This window comes from Vulpes vulpes, chromosome 10 (assembly GCF_048418805.1).
Source record: "Vulpes vulpes isolate BD-2025 chromosome 10, VulVul3, whole genome shotgun sequence".
Lineage (NCBI taxonomy): Eukaryota > Metazoa > Chordata > Mammalia > Carnivora > Canidae > Vulpes > Vulpes vulpes.
The window spans coordinates 38,168,335-38,187,034 of NC_132789.1; the positions used below are offsets into that span (position 1 = coordinate 38,168,335).

The 18,700-nt window shown below is 41.9% G+C and overlaps 1 protein-coding gene and 1 pseudogene across 1 annotated transcript; both read left to right on the forward strand.

Annotated features, from left to right (window-relative positions):
* Positions 1-2,132: 2,132 nt before the first annotated feature.
* On the forward strand, positions 2,133-3,079 carry LOC112908206 (olfactory receptor 2A5-like; annotated as a pseudogene).
* A 13,931-nt stretch (positions 3,080-17,010) lies between these two features.
* On the forward strand, positions 17,011-17,958 carry LOC112908203 (putative olfactory receptor 2B3). Its single transcript, XM_025983654.2, has one exon. It carries the CDS (start codon positions 17,011-17,013, stop codon positions 17,956-17,958), a length of 948 nt encoding a protein of 315 aa, XP_025839439.2.
* Positions 17,959-18,700: the final 742 nt, after the last annotated feature.

Here is an 18,700-nt window from a genome sequence, read left to right on the forward strand (position 1 = left end):
AAAAATGTTTATTTTAACATACCTGCTAGTTATCCAAATGAAGATGGATGTTAAATAGGATAGATGAAATAAGAGAAGATATTTTGATGGAGATATAGTTCCGATTTATCAGCACACACTAGTATTTAAAGCCTTAGCATATCTGCAATCAAAGTGAGGATTTATATTCAACCTGCTAGCCACCATTCTATTGCATAGTCTCTCTAACAGGAGTATCAATATTATTGTTCCCATCCCTCTGAGCCTGAGTCCTGTCCATGACTTTATATGACATTATTTTAACCCAAATTGACAGCTCTCAGCTTTTTCACTGTCAGTACAATGTCTCAGTTATTGAAATCCTTAAACCAAGGTTTTAAGGTTCTCTATGAAAAGACCTGACCATCTGCAATGTTGTGCAATGCGCACTTTCTGCCCTCTACAAGTGTAATTGCACAGGTCAGTTTTTGCTCACAATGTCACCTAAAGTGGGCCTAATTTGTGCTTGGTGACCGCTAAACCCTGCGTGAAATCTGATGGTGCAAGACACATTTTGGCTTAATGTGGTGGGAAGAGTATGGGACTCGGGAGTTTGAGTCCTACTATCTGACCTTGGATGACTGATTTTATGAAATGAGAATAGTGATACTACCCTCGGTGGGTTGTGGTGATAATCTAGTGAAATCACATTTACTGGAACATTTTTATAGAGTACAATTTTATAAATGACCATTTTCTTCTTTTGGGTCTGGAAAAGGTGTACACCCAGTTGTCCATGTTCTGCTGCAGTCATTTTGGGACTAACACAAGGATTAAGAGAACAGGACTTGTCAGTAACATGTTCTGTCATCCAGGCCTGCCCAGATAGGATAGAGGATTAAGTCCAGGTCCAACTGGAATCCCACCCACCACCTGGCTCTCCAGGGAGAAATGTGGCTCTGAAAAACTCCTTACTAGTTTTTTTTAATTTTTATTTATTTATGATAGTCACAGAGAGAGAGGCAGAGACACAGGCAGAGGGAGAAGCAGGCTCCATGCACCAGGAGCCCGACATGGGATTCGATCCCGGGTCTCCAGGATCGCGCCCTGGGCCAAAGGCAGGCGCCAAACCGCTGTGCCACCCAGGGATCCCTCCTTACTAGTTTTTAAGAAAAGCTTCCAGGCACATAGTTCCTTCCTGCACCTAATTCCCAAATAAATATGCTTCATTTTGTTGAGAAATGCCAGGGGCACAGAAGTTTCTTCTAGGTTTCGATTGTTGAGTATATAGCCATGTTTACCCACCAACTTGTTCTTTATAATTGTAATCAAAGTAGGCCTGGAAGGTGGGGGTAGAAAAGGGGATAAATGGTCTAGAGGAAAGATTCCTCTTCCCCAAGAAGATATTATCTGAAAGTGGGCAGCCCGGGTGGCTCAGCAGTTTAGTGTCGCCTTCAGTCCAGGGCGTGATCCTGGAGACTCGGGATCAAGTCCCACGTCAGGCTCCTTGCATGGAGCCTACTTCTCTCTCTGCCTGTGTCTCTGCCTCCCTCTCTCTGTGTCTCTCATGAATAAATAAATTTTAAAAATCTTTAAAAGGATATTATCTGAAACTCTTTTTTCCTGAAAACTTATGGTATGTGAGTTTTCAAAAGTACAGCGCAATAAAGGAAGATGGCAAAGAGAAACAGCCAGGGGTTTTGTTTGTTTCACATGTATGTTGTCCTTTGCAACATCTATTAGCCTTGATATTTGAAAGAATGACTACAGAGACTTCTAGAATTCTTTGATTTACTGTAAAACATTTTTTATTTTTCCAGACTCCCTACTTTGGTTTATGGTGTGTATGTGTGTGTGTGTGTGTGTGTGTGTGTGTGTGTGTGTGTGTGTGTTCTTCAAAATAAGACTTCTACTAGTATAATTCCTTCCACAGCATCTTTGGAATTTTGTCAAAGCTAATTAGTTAGACAAACCAATACATATTTATAGAATCCCTACAACAGTAGGCCAATTGGAATAGAATATTCCCTGGGCATGGAAGTATATATCTTGGTTTGATTGTTTAGCTCTGAGATGCCTTTGGTCCCTGCATCTGTGAATCTCACCTGGTGTTCTCTCATTGAGACAGCAAGGGATTCAGGAATATGTTCTCTTCTTTCCTCAGAAGGAAGGCCATGCGTGGCCGAGACTGGAAAAACAACAGCTCTGTAACTGAGTTTATCCTCCTGGGCTTCTCCAGAAATCCCAGGACCAACTGGATTCTTTTCTTCCTCTTCCTCTTTCTTTACTTATTTACAGTCCTGGGTAATGGACTCATTGTTACCCTGATAAGAGTAGATGCACGCCTCGACACCCCCATGTACTTTTTCCTCAGCATCCTCTCTGTACTGGATCTCAGCTATGCCACCACCACAGTGCCCCAGATGTTGGTCCATCTAGTAAGCAAGAAAAAGACCATATCCTACATTGGGTGTGTGGTCCAGATGTATATTTTCCTGACCTTGGGCATCACTGAGACTTGGATTTTTGCAGCCATGGCCTATGACAGATATGTTGCCATATGCTATCCACTCCATTATGGGGTCAAGATGGGCCAAACCCTGTGTGTAGTCCTGGCAGTCAGCTCTGCCCTTTGTGGTCTCATCTGTGCCCTAGTCTACACAGTCTTTGCAATGAATCTGCCTTACTGCGGCCCCAGTGAAATAAACCACTTCTTTTGTGAAATTCCTGCTGTCTTGAAGTTGGCCTGTCCAGATACATCCCTCAATGACCAAGTGGACTTTATCTTAGGTTTCATCTTGCTCCTGATTCCATTATCCCTCATCCTGACCTCATATGTTCGCATCTTCATGGCTATTCTAAAGATTCGCTCCACACAGGGACGAATCAAAGCCTTCTCCACCTGTGCTTCACACATCGCTGTGGTCCTATGTTCTGTATTCCATTCATGGTCATGTATATGAGGCCTGGCTCTGAAGCTTCCCCAGAGGATGACAAGAAGTTGGCCCTGTTCTACAATGTCATTTCTGCCTTTCTAAATCCTATCATCTATAGCCTCCAGAACAAAGATGTGAAGAGGTCTGTTCTCAAGTTAATTGGAATGAGTGAGGATGCTCAATAGGCCATGGACTAGGACTGCCTGCTTTCCTTCTAATCTCTCTATCTCATCATCACTTCCATTGAAGCCATTGGACTGGATGAGGAACCCAGGGTGAGTAAAATATCTAGAAAAAAACACTTTTGCATTAACTTGGCCACTGGAAATATTAGGAAAGGACTCAGGGAGAACTGTGTTCAAAGCTTAAACACATCATTGACCTTCTGTGGCTTTGGAAGAGTCACCTTCTTTGGGATTTAATTTCCACATCTGTAAAATTTTTTTTCATGATACTCATTGTGCTTAAGTAATAATAATTGACTTCATTGAGCTTTTTGCATACAATGTCACTAAGTGCTTTGTATGCACTTATTATTTTAATTCTTATAATAACTTCAGAGATAGGTATTATTATCTTTATCCTACAAATAAAGAAACTAAGGCACAAGAAGATTAAGTAAGTTGCCAAATGCTACCCAAATAAAAAGTAACACAACTGATTGTAAATGACGTACCAGATAAAGGGCTAGTTTCCAAGATCTATAAAGAACTTATCATTCTGTATGTTGGCAAATTGAACACCAATAAAAAATAAATTTATTATTTAAAAAATAATAAAATACATATAAACATAAAAAAGAACTTATTAAACTCAACAGCAAAGAAACAAACAATCCAATCATGAAATGGGCAAAAGACATGAAGAGAAATCTCACAGAGGAAGACATAGACATGGCCAACATGCACATGAAAAAATGCTCTGCATCACTGGCCATCAGGGAAATACAAATCAAAACCACAATGAGATACCACCTCACACCAGTGAGAATAGGGAAAATTAACCAAAGCAGGAAGCCACAAATATTGGAGAGGATGTGCAGAAAAGGGAACCCTCTTACACTGTTGGTGGGAATGTGAACTGGTGCAGCTACTCTGGAAGGCTGTGTGGAGGTTCGTCAAAGAGTTAAAAATAGACCTGCCCTACGACCCAGCAATTGCACTGTTGGGATTTGCCCCAAAGACACAGATGCAATGAAACGCCGGGACACCTGCATCCCGATGTTTCTAGCTGCAATGTCCACAATAGCCAAACTGTGGAAGGAGCCTCAGTGTCCATCAAAAGATGAATGGATAAAGAAGATGTGGTTTATGTATACAATGGAATATTACTCAGCCATTAGAAATGACAAATACCCACCATTTGCTTCAACGTGGATGGAACTGGAGGGTATTATGCTGAGTGAAATAAGTCAATTGGAGAAGGACAAACATTATATGTTCTCATTCATTTGGGGAATATAAATAATAGTGAAAGGGAATAAAGTGGAAAGGAGAAAAAATTAGTGGGAAATATCAGAAAGGGAGACAGAACATGGAAGACTCCTCACTCTGGGAAACGAACTAGAGGTGGTGGAAGGGGAGGAGGGCGGGGGGTGGGAGTGACTGGTTGGCTGGCACTGAGGGGGGCACTTGATGGGATGAGCACTGGGTGTTATTCTATATGTTGGCAAATTGAACACCAATAAAAAATAAATTTATTATTAAAAAAAAAAGTAACACAACTGAGATTTGTACCCAGGAAGTATGGTTCCAGAGCCCAAGTTTTTATCTATTATGTTATGCTATTTCTCAAATTGTTAATATAAATTTTTGAGGCTCAGTTGAGATAATGAATGGGATACTATTGAGAAAAAATTAAACACTTAGGATTATTATTCTAAGTCATAATTATAGGATCAGACCCATGAAGATTAGAGCTCTATTGGATACTTTAGATCTTCCTCACCAGCATTCCATAGCCCAAGTAAGTATCATTGTGCCATAGACTCAACTTCTCAATAAGTGTTTGTTGAGTGAATTTTCCCAGCCTCACCTCTATCCTTGGTCTGCAATCTCTCCAATTTTTCTTTTAGCTCCTCTTCACCTTCATGGTCTCTCTCTCATGTCATTATACTTACCTCCCCAACTGTGGCTTCCAGAAACCTAGACTTTTGTTCACAAGGAGAGTGTCTTGGTATCTACAACTAAGTTACTCTTAAATTTCATACCACCAGACAGACCAGGGAGACAATGGGAAGAGCACTGAGCTTTAGTTCTGCCTTAATTTGTTGAGAACTTGGAAAATTACCTAATATCTCTGGAACTCAGTCCCCCTAATCTTTATTTTATTTTTTTAGATTTACTTATTCACTTTTGAGAGAGAGAGTGGGGGAAGGAAAAGGGAGACAATCTCAAGCAGACTTGCCACTGAGCACGGAGACTGTCTTGGGGCTCAACCTCATGACCCCGAGATCATGACCTGAGCCAAAATTAAGTCAGACACTTAACCGACTAAACTACCCCAGTGCCCCTGGTCCCCATAATCTTTAAAATGGAGGTAGTGACCATATCTGACTCTACCTATAGTACAAAATTATTTTTAAGTTCAAATGGGAACAAGCCTCAAAACTTAAATAATTATATAAATTATCATTAGTCATTGCCTTCAAAGCTAGATACCTTAGAAAATGTTCATTAATGGTAGCTTGTATTTGTCAACTGTAAATGCTAATTAAGATGAAGCTTGTTATTCTGTATGTTGGTAAATTGAACACCAATAAAAAATAAATTTATTATTATTTAAAAAATAAGATAAAGCTTGTTGTGAGGTCAGGATGTATGGGTTGGATACTCATGATGGTAATTGACTGCATATACAGAGTCATACACTCAATACAGACACACACAAATACCAAAATTAGTGAGACACAATCACGTCAGCTGCTATATTAACCAGGAACTAAAATATTTCTAATGCTCTCAAACCAAATCAAATTTCTATCACTCTGAATTCAGACAAATATTCAACTGCTTTCCAGAAGGCAATCAAGATGAACCTTTTTAAAATCAACTGTTCTCTACACATCTTTCTAATAGGATTCAATCAACAAAATAATTCAACTGCTCTTAGCTGGTTAGAAACAAGTTTTGCTTGTAAGCCAAGGATCATCTGAATGTTAAGAAAGCCCAGAAGATTACTAAATGCTACAAGTGAGGTTTGCTCATTAGCAACTTTCTCCAGAAGATAAATTTAGGAGGAATTACCAGCCTAGAGCACTCTTAGCATTCTCCAAGGATTAAAGCAGTGGTAACTCTAAGAGTGATGTGAACCATGAGGAGAAAAGAGTTTGAAGTCCTAGGATTTCCCTGTCTGAAGGCCACAGCCTCTAAGAAGAGAAACCCTGGGGAAAAGGAGCCTTGTTTATCTGGAGGGGAAGAAAAAAGAACTGTTAGCAAGACATGCTGATTATGTTTCTTGGGGACTTGTTAGGAAAATTGCTTTGGGTCATTAGAGGTGGCAATTGATGATCATCTGCTGGAGCTAATGAGGCTTCCTTCTTCAGGCTCTCAAAGCAACAGAAATCCATGGAAAGCCCACTTGATGTCCCCAACTCCTGGCATGATCCCTCTCCTCTGACCAGTCCTGACTACTCAGATCTTTGCATAGGCTGTTCCATCCTATACAAAAAACTCTGTCCCCCATTTGCCTACTATCTCCATGCTCATCAATAAGGAACTCATGTGGGTCTCTTATTCAGGAAGCTTCTTAACTACTTTCAGCCCAAATGAAAACTTAATTCTTCTTCTTTGTCTCACATAGAACACTTGGCTGAGAGGGATCTTAAAGTGTCCAACCCTTACCTTGGCCTTCAGTCCCTTTGACAGCAAGAACTCTAACATGTCATTCTATATTTGAATTCTCATAAGGCTCAAATGCATGTGACTTAGAATGTCCTATCTGTCATTCATAATTTGAAAAACAAAAAAAAAAGTGAAATCTTAACAAATTGGGAGTAAATGGAAATTTATTCTCAGTGACAAGAAACATTTACCAAAAAACCTCCAGTTAAAATCCTTAATAATGGTGAAAGACTAAGTGCTCTCTCCCTAGACCAGTACTAAAACAAGGATGCTTGCTTTTGCCACTCCTATTCAAAGTGGTACTGGTGTCCTAGCCAGTGCAATAAGGCAAGAAAAGAGAATACAAAAAAAAAAAAGGAAAACTGTCTCCATTTGCAGATAACCTAGTTGTTCAGGTGAAAAAAGGCAATGATTCTACTTAAAAACTCTTAGAACTAATTAATGGGTTTAGCAATGTTACATAATACAAGATTAACACATAAGAATCAATTATATTTCTATATAGTAGCAATGAATAATTGGAAACTAAAATTATATGATGTTATTTACAATAGCTTCATAAAAATTAAATACTTGGGTATAAATTAGCAAAACATGTATAGTACCTGTGCTTAATTGTAAAACACTGATGAAATATATCAAAAAAGTAAATAAATGGAGACATTTCATTTTCCTGGATTGAAAAACGTAACATAGCAAAGATGCCAATTTTCCCTCAAATTATTCTACAGTTTAGTGCAATTCCTATCAAAATCCCAGCAGGAATTTTTGTTGATATGAACTAGTAGATCTGAACATTTATATTAAAAGGTAAAGGAGGGGCAGCCCCGGTGGCTCAGCAGTTTAGCACTGCCTTCGGCCCAGGGCCTGATCCTGGAGACCGGGGATCAAGTCCCAGGTCTGGCTCCCTGCCTGGAGCCTGCTTTTCCCTCTGCCTGTGTCTCTGACTCTCTCTCTCTCTCTCTCTCTCTCTCTGTCTCTCTCTGTCTCTCATGAATAAATAAATAAAATCTTCCAAAAAAAAGTAAAGGAACATGAGGAAATGCAAGGAAAAATAAGTTGAAATCAGAGAGGGAGACAAACCATAAGAGACTCTTAACTATAGAAAACAAACTGGTTGGGGAGGGGGGCTGGGTTGCTTGGTTAAGTGTCTGCCTTTGGCACAGGTCATGATCCTGGGATTGAGCCCCATGCTGGGCTCCCTGATCACTGGGGAAGTCTGCTTCTCCCTTGGCCTCTGCTCCTACCCCACCCCACCCCTGCTCATGTTTGCACTCTCTTTCTCTATGAAATAAATAAATAAATAAATAAATCTTTATAAAAAAGAAACAAACTGGGGGTTGCTGGAGAGGTGGTGGGTGGGGAGATGAGGTAACCGGGTGATGGACATTAAAGAGGGCACTTGATGTAATGAGTGCTGGGTATTATATGTAACTGATGCAACTTCTACCTACCTACTCTACCTCTGAAACTAATAATATACTATATGTTAATTAATTGATTTTAAAGTTTTAGAATGGTAAAGGAACTAGGTTAAAGCAATTTTGAAAAAAAGAAGAAATAAAGATGGAAGAATCACTATCCAATTCTAAGACTTACATAGCTGCTGCAATCAGCAGTCTCGGTATTGGTGGACAGATAGATTCATATATCAATGAAATAGATTAGACAGTTGAGAAATAGGCCATACAAAAGTATGGCCAACTAATATTTAATTAAACTAGAAAAAGTAATTGAATAGAGAACGGATAGTGTTTTGAACCCATGCTGTTGGAACTACCGGACATATAGAAGAAAGGATAAATCACAATTTAAACCTTGTACCTTATTCAAAAATTAAGTTAAAATTGATCATAGATCTAAATGCAAAATGTGAAACTATAAAACTCTTTGGAAAAAAAAGAGGAAATCTTCATGACCTAGTATTAGGTAAAGATTTCTTTACATTACGCTACAACATAACCCATCCAATGGAATTCTGTGCATGACCAAGTTGATGGTTCAGTGGATATGGTAACAGTTTATGACAACTGTTTTGTTTACCTAGTCACATGTTGACTCATAGTTAGTTATTCAGTATCTGTCAGGGCATAGGGGCTATTTTTTTAATAATTTATTTAAAATAATTTAAAATGCACAAGAAGTTGCAAGAACAGTACATAGAGTTCTGATATACCCTTTACTCATCTTCCCTTAATGATAACATCTTACATAATCATAGTACATTATCAAAACTAGGAAATGAGGGATCCCTGGGTGGCTCAGTGGGATCCCTGCGTGGCTCAGTGGTTTAGCCACCTGCCTTTGGCCCAGGGAATGATCCTGGAGTCCTGGGATCGAGTCCCATGTCAGGCTCCCGACATGGAGCCTGCTTCTCCCTCCTCCTGTGTCTCTGCCTCTCTCTCTCTCTATGTCTATCATAAATAAATAAATAAATAAATAAATAAATAAATAAATAAATAAATCTTTTAAAACAAAACTAGAAAAGGAACATCAGTTATAGTACTAAACCAGACATTTTCAGATTACACCAGTTTTTTTTTCTTTTTTAAAATTTTACTTTTATTTTTATATATTTTTTTTTATTGGAGTTCAATTTGCCAACATATAACATAAGACCCAGTGCTCATCCCGCTAAGTGCCCCCCTCAGTGCCCGTCACCCAGTCGCCCCAACCCCCACCCACCTCCCTTTCCACCACCCCTTGTTCATTTCCCAGAGTTAGGTGTCTCTCATGTTTTGTCACCCTCGCTGGTATTTTCACTCATTTTCTCTCCTTTCCCCTTTATTCCTTTCACCATTTTTAATATCCCTCAAATGAATGAGACCATATAATGTTTGTCCTTCTCCGACTGACTTATTTCACTCAGCATAATACCCTCCAGTTCCATCCACATTGAAGCAAAAGGTGGGTATTTGTCTTTTCTAATGGCTGAGTAATATTCCATTGTATACAAATACCACATCTTCTTTATCCATTCATCTTTCGATGGACACCGAGGTTCCTTCCACAATTTGGCTATTGTGGACATTGCTGCTATAGACATTGGGGTGCAGGAGATTACACCAGTTTTTTTATATGCATTCAGCTTTTTGGTTATGAGCTGAATTGCATCTCTTCTTTCCCTCGCCAAATTCATATGTCGAAGCCCTAATCTACAATATAACTACACTTGGAGACATAGCCTTTAAAGAGGTAATTAAAATTGAATGATGTCAAAAAAAATTGAATGATGTCATATGGGTGGGCCCTAATCCAATCTGACTGGTGCCTTTATAAAAAGAGGAAATAAGGACACTCAGAGAGAGATACCAAGGATGCTTGCACATGTGGGGACACAGCACAAAGGCAGCTGTCTGCAAGCCAAGGAGAGAGGCCTTAGAAGAGACCAAACCTGCCAACAAATTGGTCTTAGCCTTTCAGGCTCCAAAACTGTGAGAGGATAAATTTCCTTTGTTTAACTCAGTTTGTGGGATTTTGTTATGATAGTCCTAGCAAACCAGTATGAGTTCTATGACATTTTATCACAGATTGTTTCATTTCCACAAAGGCATTCATGGTGACCCTTTGTAGACATCTATCCCCACAATTCTCACTGTATTACCTATCGACCTGTTTTTTTTTTTATCACTTTGTCATTTCAAGAATCTTATAGAAATGGAATCACATAGTATATGTATAGCTGGCTGTCTGCTTTACATGAAATGATACCCTAGCACTGGATGTTATTCTATATGTTGGTAAATTGAACACCAATAAAAAATAAATTTATTAAAAAAAAGAGAGAGATACCCTCAAGTGTGGCTGTATACTATTTCATGAGCTTTTTATAAGATTCCATTCACTTATTCATGAGAGACACACAGAGACAGGCAGAGATACAGGCAGAGGGAAAAGCAGGCTCCATGCAGGGAGCCCAGCGTGGGACTTGATCCCGTGACCGCGGGATCACACCCTGGGCCGAAGGCAGATGCTCAACTGCTGAGCCATCAAGGCAACCCTCAGCATCTGTTTTGATCTAGGCAGTTGCCACCAACCAGAGTTTGAAAATAAGACAACTCCATTTGCCAGCCCTGAGTAGCACTTGTGTTTGACTCCAGTGACGGCGATTACAAATCAAAGAAGATTACTTCAGACTTCTCGCCTATGTCATCCAAGGGGCTATCTCCCGCATCTATGCTTGGGACAGAGGCTGACAGCAGTTAGGTGGTGCCTGCTGTGTGTCCCGCCCCAGGCAAGAAGCAGAGCTAGTGACTGAGAAGATGTTGTGGTGTCTGATTACTCTGAGTCTCATTGCGAAAATATACATTTGTAGGTCAAGCATTTCAACCATCTGACATACACCTGGGAGCCATGTCAGGCATAAAGAATATGCATATTGGGTCACCTGGGTGGCTCAGTGGCTGAGCATCTGACTTTGGCTCAGGACGTGATCCCAGAGTGCCAGGATCAAGTCCCGCATCAAGCTCCCCAAGGAGCCTGCCTCTACCTCTCTCCCTGTGTCTCTCATGAATGAGATAAATAAAATCATTTAAAAAATGATATGTGTATTTTACTCATCAGTTTCATAGCTAATCATATTTAATTCTCACAGCTATCATACACTGTTATTGCCCCATTTCTAAAAAAAATTTTATTTACTTATTCATGAGACACACACACACACACACAGAAAGAGAGAGAGAGAGAGAGAGAGAGAGAGAGACAGGCAGAGAGACAGGCAGAGAGACAGGCAGAGGGAGAAGCAGGCTCCATGCAGGGAGCCCAACATGGGGCTCGATCCCGGGACTCCAGAATCACACCCTGGGCTGAAGGCAGGCGCTTAACTGATGAGCCACCCAGAGACCCCTGTTATTGCCCCCATTTTACTGGTCTAGAAACTGAGGTACATGGAGGTCGGTACCTTGCCCAATACTACACTATTAGTAAGTGGCAGAACAAAGATTTGAGATCAGGCCTTCCAACTGTTCAGGGCTTTGCCTGAACTTATCAGTTGTTTCATCCTGAGGCAGGTTCTGTGAAATATCTCACAATAGTTGGCTCTTCCCTGCAAGGAGCCACAGTCTGTGGGTCCACCGGATGTCAGAACACAACACAGGCTAGTATCCAGCAGGGCATGATGAGAGAGTGCATCAGAGTCCTGAGGACTGAGAGCGTGATATCCTCCTTTCCCCAAAACCCCTGTGGATTCTTCATGGTCCATGGAAACCTGCCCTGGCTTGCCTGCCTGACCCTCTCCTCTTGCACCTCTCAATCCATGCAGTCATGGTAATTGGCATCCATCCATCTGTTCCTTTGGACTCCAAGGCAGAGTAGGAGGGGGCTCATGGAGAGCAGGCAGTGCTGATCTGGGAGGGTCAGGGGGCCTGGACGTGTAGGCCTTGAGTGCCAGTCTAGGGAGGTAAAGTGATCAGGAGATCTGAGATGGGACCTGGAGAATCCCATGGCAGAGACTCATTAAGAAGCTACTTGATTTCTCTTCCCTGAGGATCAGGAGCAGAGTATGAAAGAGGGACCCAGTAGGCTCCTAGCTCATCCCACACTGAGCCCAATGCAAGGTAAGGAGGGAAGGGGCAGAGACAGGGACCATGCAGTCCCACCTCTGGGCATGCTTCCCTGATGCTCCCTGTCTGTCCTCGCCTGTGTCTCTGGATGCCTGCCTGCCTCCTTTCTATCCACATCAGGTCCTCCTGGGCACCTGCTCTACTTCCTGACCCCTGTCATCCTGTGTCATTGATTTCTCTTTGTACAGTGACCTGTCTCTTTGTCCTTCTCTCTCCCTCCTTTTTTGTCTTGTGGGTGTGCTCCTCAGTTGAGGGGGGAAAGAGGTGGAAGGAAGTGAAGGCTTACTGCCATAGAGCTGAAGCAGTTCGTGCTCCATAGAGGATATAGGACAAGGCCCTCATAGGAGAGATGAAAGTGGGGATGACAAGTTATAGAAGACAGGAGCTGGAGTGGGATGTTAGAACTGGGAAGATTTGCAATGTTCTTATTTGGGAAGGGGAAGGAAGTGATTGCTTTCAAACAGGATACTTGACATCCTCTTATTCTTCTCTGGTACAGCTCTAGGCCAAGCCCTGGGATGGCTGGAGAGGAGGCTCCCAGTGGACTTGGAGCCCCATTCACCTATTCCTGACCCTTCTATCCCTTCCCACTCTACACCCCTCTTTTCCTCAATCTTGTACCATATTCTGGTCACTGAGTTTGTAGCAAGGACTGGAGATGGGATGCCTATTGAGAGCCTACTGCAATTGTCCAGGCATCAGACATCAGGTCCAGATGGAACTAGGAGAGCACAGAGGAGTGGCAAAGTCTTCAACTCTTCCAGATAGAGTAGACCAGAGACACTTCCGGCCCATCAGCAGATTGGTCACAATGTATTTTGACATTTTCTTTGATCCTCTCAGGGGGTCAGCAAGTTCACTACCTTCCAGACCATCTATTTCTATCTGTGGACTTCCCTCACATTAGTGAGGATCTTGCCTCCCTAGTGTAACTCCCAACTGTACCTCTTGAGACCACCCAGAACAAGTCTTATCCACATTTCACATGAAAGCCTTTTAGAAAGTTGGCTCTCAGCTTCCAGAATGCCCTTCACCTTTGACTCCACATGGCAAACGTCCCCAATTGTTTCGACTCTTTCTCATATGATGTGGCTTCTAGACCCTTATTTGTAAACTGTTTCAATATATCCACACTCCCTTTATTTTTTTTAAAGATTTTATTTATTTATTTATTTATTTATTTATTTATTTATTTATTTATGAGAAAAACAGAACACAAGCCAGGGGGGAAGGAGCAGAGGGAGAGAGAGAAGCAGACTCCTCACTGAGCAGGGAGCCTGATGTGGGGCTCCATCTCATGACTCAGAGACCATGACCTGAGCTGAAGGCAGAGGCTTTGCTAACTGAGCCACCCAGGCACCACTCTACACTCCCTTTGAAATGTGGCCCCAGAAGTGAGAAAGACACCCCACATGAAGTGTGACTACTACAGACACAATTCCATGGCACCTTTCATGATCTGTCAGCATCCTTTCTCAATGATGTTACTGTTTTTTTTATTTTTTCTTTTTTTTTTTATCAATGATGTTACTTATATTGACTTTTTAGAAAGTTTCCTTACATTGATCCACTTCCAGTCCTCAGTTATTGCCCAGTGAACTGCTGTCCCACCTGAGCTGTTGTGGCTGGCTTTTTGAACCCAAGGAAGGGACAGAGGATTTTAGCTTTGTGCTATAACATTTGTTTTCTTGACATCGGCTTCTTGGTCTATCCATTTGAGACCTGAAATTCTACTTTCAACCACTGAATTAGGTTGTCTTCCTAACCATCTACATGAGAGGCTGTGAAGGAAGAATCCATGAGACTGATCCATGGGAAGATGATCTTGAATTTTCTGGTGGTCACAGTTAAATGATCTGTATCCAACTCATTCTTACCTCCTTCCCTTCCATTTCTACTGTTCCTGAAGCTGCCTCTCATGACTTGTGCATTTCGTCCCATTGCTGTCTGCTTCCTCGGAGACCTTACAATGTCACTCTCTCTCCCTCTATTTTGACTTCTCCCAGTCTATGTACATTCTGAACTCCCTCCTATCTTAAGAAAACAGCAACACAAGCAAAAACCTCCTTCCACCATATGTCCCAATCTTACATATCTCTTCCCTTCTCCACTTTACAGCCTAGTTCACTACCCAAAACCTACTGGTGTCTGATTTCTGCCTTCATCACTCCACCAACATTTCCCACTTCCAAGCCAAGAATAACTTCCACATTATTAGACTTCTAAAGTTTTATTCCTTCTGCCTTCTCTTTAGTGTCTGGCACCATATGCCCTTTTGGAGATGCCAGCTCCCTCGGCTTGTGGCAACAAGCTCCCCTGCCTCCCTGATCCTCTTGCTCAAGCCCTGGCTCTTCCCTGCTGATCTATCCAGTGTTCATTCCCCAAGTTGCATGCACTTTTGATCCTTTCCTCTTTCTCCTGAGCTATTCCAGAGAGTTCTCATCCATCTTGGGCCTTAATTACCCCCCAAATTTTGATCTTCTGCTCAAATCTCTTTCCTGAGTTTCAAGGTTATCTGTCCTATTCTCTGATGGTCAGATCCTCAGGCTACTCCATGTTTCAAGCTCTATGTCTGTAACAGACTTAATATTACCTTCCAGCCACTTCCTGCCCCATGCCATCTTTCCCTCCTCCATCTCTGCACAAGTTTTTTTTTTTTAATGTTTGCCTGAAACTTTAAGCTCATCTTTGTCCCCTCTCTCTTTCTCACCTTGTACCTCTCAGATACCAAGTTATATTGAGTCAATTTCCTATGCCTCTCTCTAATCTCTCTTGTCTTCTTTGTTGTCTAGAATGTTATGTTGCTTCTACCTTTTTCCCATACTCCTCAACTGATCTTCCTCCAATGCCTTTCTGCTTAAAACTCATCTGCAACTTACCATGGCCTAAATGAACAACTCCATGCTCCTTATCAGGGTATACAATATCTTTTATAACCTTTTCCTTCTTGCCCCATGCAGACTAGCTTGCCCTCAGACAAAGCTCCATGGTTGCACAAAGCTCTCTCTTAGTTATGGCTTTTTACACCTGCTACTCCATCATTCAAAACAATTCTTCCTTAAGTTATTTGCTTAGCTAATTTCTGCTCATCTTTTAAGATTCACATCATGTGTTCTCTTCTTGGAGAAGTCTAGCTCCCAAAGGCTACCTAGGTGCTTCTTTAGTGGGCTCCTGTGACACCCTGTACTTATTTCCATCAGCACTTATCATTGGACTATCATTCACTGTTTATCAATCTCCTTCCTGTGCATGGTCTTTGAGGACAGAGATTTTTATTATTGTATCCCTAGTGCTTAGCACAGAGCTTTGACTGCTAGCACATATTTCCATCATAGTGCTAAATACATTGAAATGTCGTTTGTTCCTCTATTCCTCTATTTCTCCAACCAGACTGTAAGCTCCTTGAGGATTAAGAAAATAACTTGTTGTTCCTTGTCTCTTCAGCTTCTAGAACAGAACCTGGTAGGTAGAAGGTACTCAATCAGTGTTTGTTGACCATTTCATGATGACACCATGAGGAAGGGGATTTGATGGGAACTTAACATTACTGAGCTCCTGCTCTGTGCTAGTCACAGTGCTAGGTATTTCACACTTATTATGTATTACTTCTCGTGGGATCTCTTCCTGGTAGGTATTATGTAGAATTTACAGGGAAGGAAATGGGGCTTTACAGGGAAGGAGATTAAATTACATGAACAGCGTCACAGTCCAAGTACCAAGACTTGAATACAGTCTTCTGATTCCAAATCCCATGTTCCCCTAGAACACACCAACTCCTATGATACCACAAACAAGGAATCAGCCCTAACTTTTTGTCAGCCCCAACTTTTAAGATATAAACTAAATCCACGCACAGTCTTTAAATGTGTCTCTCTCCCTGTCATAAATCTCAACTGCAAGAAAGAAAGAACTCCAAAGGATAGATTACCATTGGGAGGGGTATACTCACCAGGCTGCAGGGATTCAGAGATGCTAAAGCTGCCTTTAAGCAAAAACAAACAAAACCCTAGCTATTATTCTGACTCTATTATAGTTTTAGGGACAAGCAGGAAGACCCTTCCCTTCATTTGTGGGTAAGGTCAGGACAAGGCTGAATGGTGAACAACTTCATCTCAAAATTACATGTGAGGAAGCTTCCAGAGACCCAAAAGATTCAAGAAACACAAACATGGTTAAAATTTTATAAAAACTTTTAACATTTCTGGATTCATATATCTTCTTCACATTTCTGGCTTACTCCCTCTATATATCTGTAATGATCAGAAAGTTAAAGCACCGAAGAAAAGGTTTCTGAGTGGTTGTGGGTTTGTTTTTTTTTTTTTTTTTGAGAAGAGGGATGGAGAGCTTCAGATCATCATCCCACTCTATGTCCAGGACTAGGGGAGAAGAACCCCAAGCAATGTGCTATGTAATGGTAGCTCCTAAAGACAAGTAAACAGGTGGCCTTTCTGGGACTAAGAGAATAAAATAAGACTCTGGCAGTCTTTAAAAGATTTAGGTCTGAAAAACAGAAAATTCCATGAAGGTTTCCCTCCCCTCCTGAAATTTAGCCTCGCCCTGGCTCGTCCTCAGTCTCTGACCAGATATTAGTTCCAAGTAGTATCCAAGGAACCACTGACCTTGTCAGCAACTGAACGGTCATGATACCTGAATGTGTATCTTACACTTGGCCACTAGTAGGTTCATTTCTCTTTCCACAGCTGAAGGAGAATGCAGAACTTCCCCTGGGACAACCACAGCTCCGTGTCTGAATTCATTCTTCTGGGCTTCTCCAGGGATTCCCAAATTAACGCAATCCTCTTCAATATCTTCCTCTTTCTCTACCTCTCTACACTTGTGGGCAATGGGCTCATTATCACCTTGATCCACTTGGACTCCCGCCTCCACACACCCATGTACTTCTTCCTCAGTGTCCTCTCCATGCTGGACATGAGCTATGTCACCACCACTGTGCCCCAGATGTTGGTGCATCTGATCTGCCAGAAGAAAACTATCTCTTATGTTGGGTGTGTGGCTCAGATGTACATCTTTCTGGTGTTGGGCATCACTGAGGGCTGGCTCTTCTCCGTCATGGCCTATGACAGATATGTAGCCATCTGTTACCCACTCAGGTACAAGGTTATCATGACACCATGGCTGTGTGGGGCAATGGTGGTCTTTTGTGGATTGTGGGGAATCAGCTGTTCCCTGGTCTATACTGTCTTCACAATGTGCCTGCCCTATTGTGGCCCTAATGAGATCAATCACTTCTTCTGCGAGGTCCCTGCTGTTCTGAAGCTGGCCTGTGCAGACACATGCCTCAATGACCAAGTAGATTTCATCCTGGGTTTCATCCTTCTCCTGGTACCTCTTTCCTTCATTCTGGCCTCTTATGTCTGCATCTTTGCCACCATCTTGAAGATCCGCTCGGCCCAAGGCCAACTCAAGACCTTCTCCACCTGTGCCTCCCACATCACTGTGGTCACCATGTTCTGTGGGCCTGCCATGTTTATGTACATGAACCCTGGGGCCAATGCCTCCCCAGAGCGGGACAAGAAACTGGCTCTGTTCTACAATGTTATCTCTGCCTTTCTCAACCCCATCATCTATAGCCTTAGAAACAAAGATGTTAAGAGGGCTTTTCTCAAGTTAACAGGCTGGGGCAGGGCCTCTGAGTGAGGCCCCTGGAGCACAGAAGGCCACAACCAGACCTGAAACCTCAGGTTCCACCCCCCACTCCCTCTTATTACCTACAGGATAGGCAAGAATCATTGACTGATAAGGGAGATGATATGTAAGATAGGTTCTTGGGTGAGACTTGCTGATGGCTGCAGCAGCTGAGCTACCTTCAAACATCAAGAGACAACTATAGACAGAGTGCCAAGTCAAGACTTATGTCTGATTCATTTCTGTTTCCCAGGGCTCAACAAAGGGTCTGGCACAAACAAAGCATCATTAACATTTGCTAATTAAATGACTGAGTTCATGAGGATTGAGCCCATTAAATCAACTCAAGATGGAGAGGACAAGAAGACTGATAGGACTCATATCAGTGACTTTATTTTATCTTGATCAGGAGCACGAACAGATCTAAAGAAACATAGTTTTAGGAGAAAGGAAAAGTGACCTTAGAAATAGGGTTCAGAGGGCAGCCCTGGTGGCTCAACGATTTAGCGCCTCCTTCAGCCTAGGGCGTGATCCTGGAGTCCCGGGATCGAGTCCCACATCGGGCTCCATGCATGGAGCCTGCTTCTCCCTCTGCTTGTGTCTCAGCCTCTCTCTCTCTCTCTCTCTCTCTCTCTCTCTGTTCTCTCATGAATAAATAAAATATTTGAAAAAAAAGAAAAAATAAATAGGGTTGAGAAAAAAAAAGAAATAAGGTTCAGAAATTGGTCATTGTCCATCCAGCACTTCCATGGGC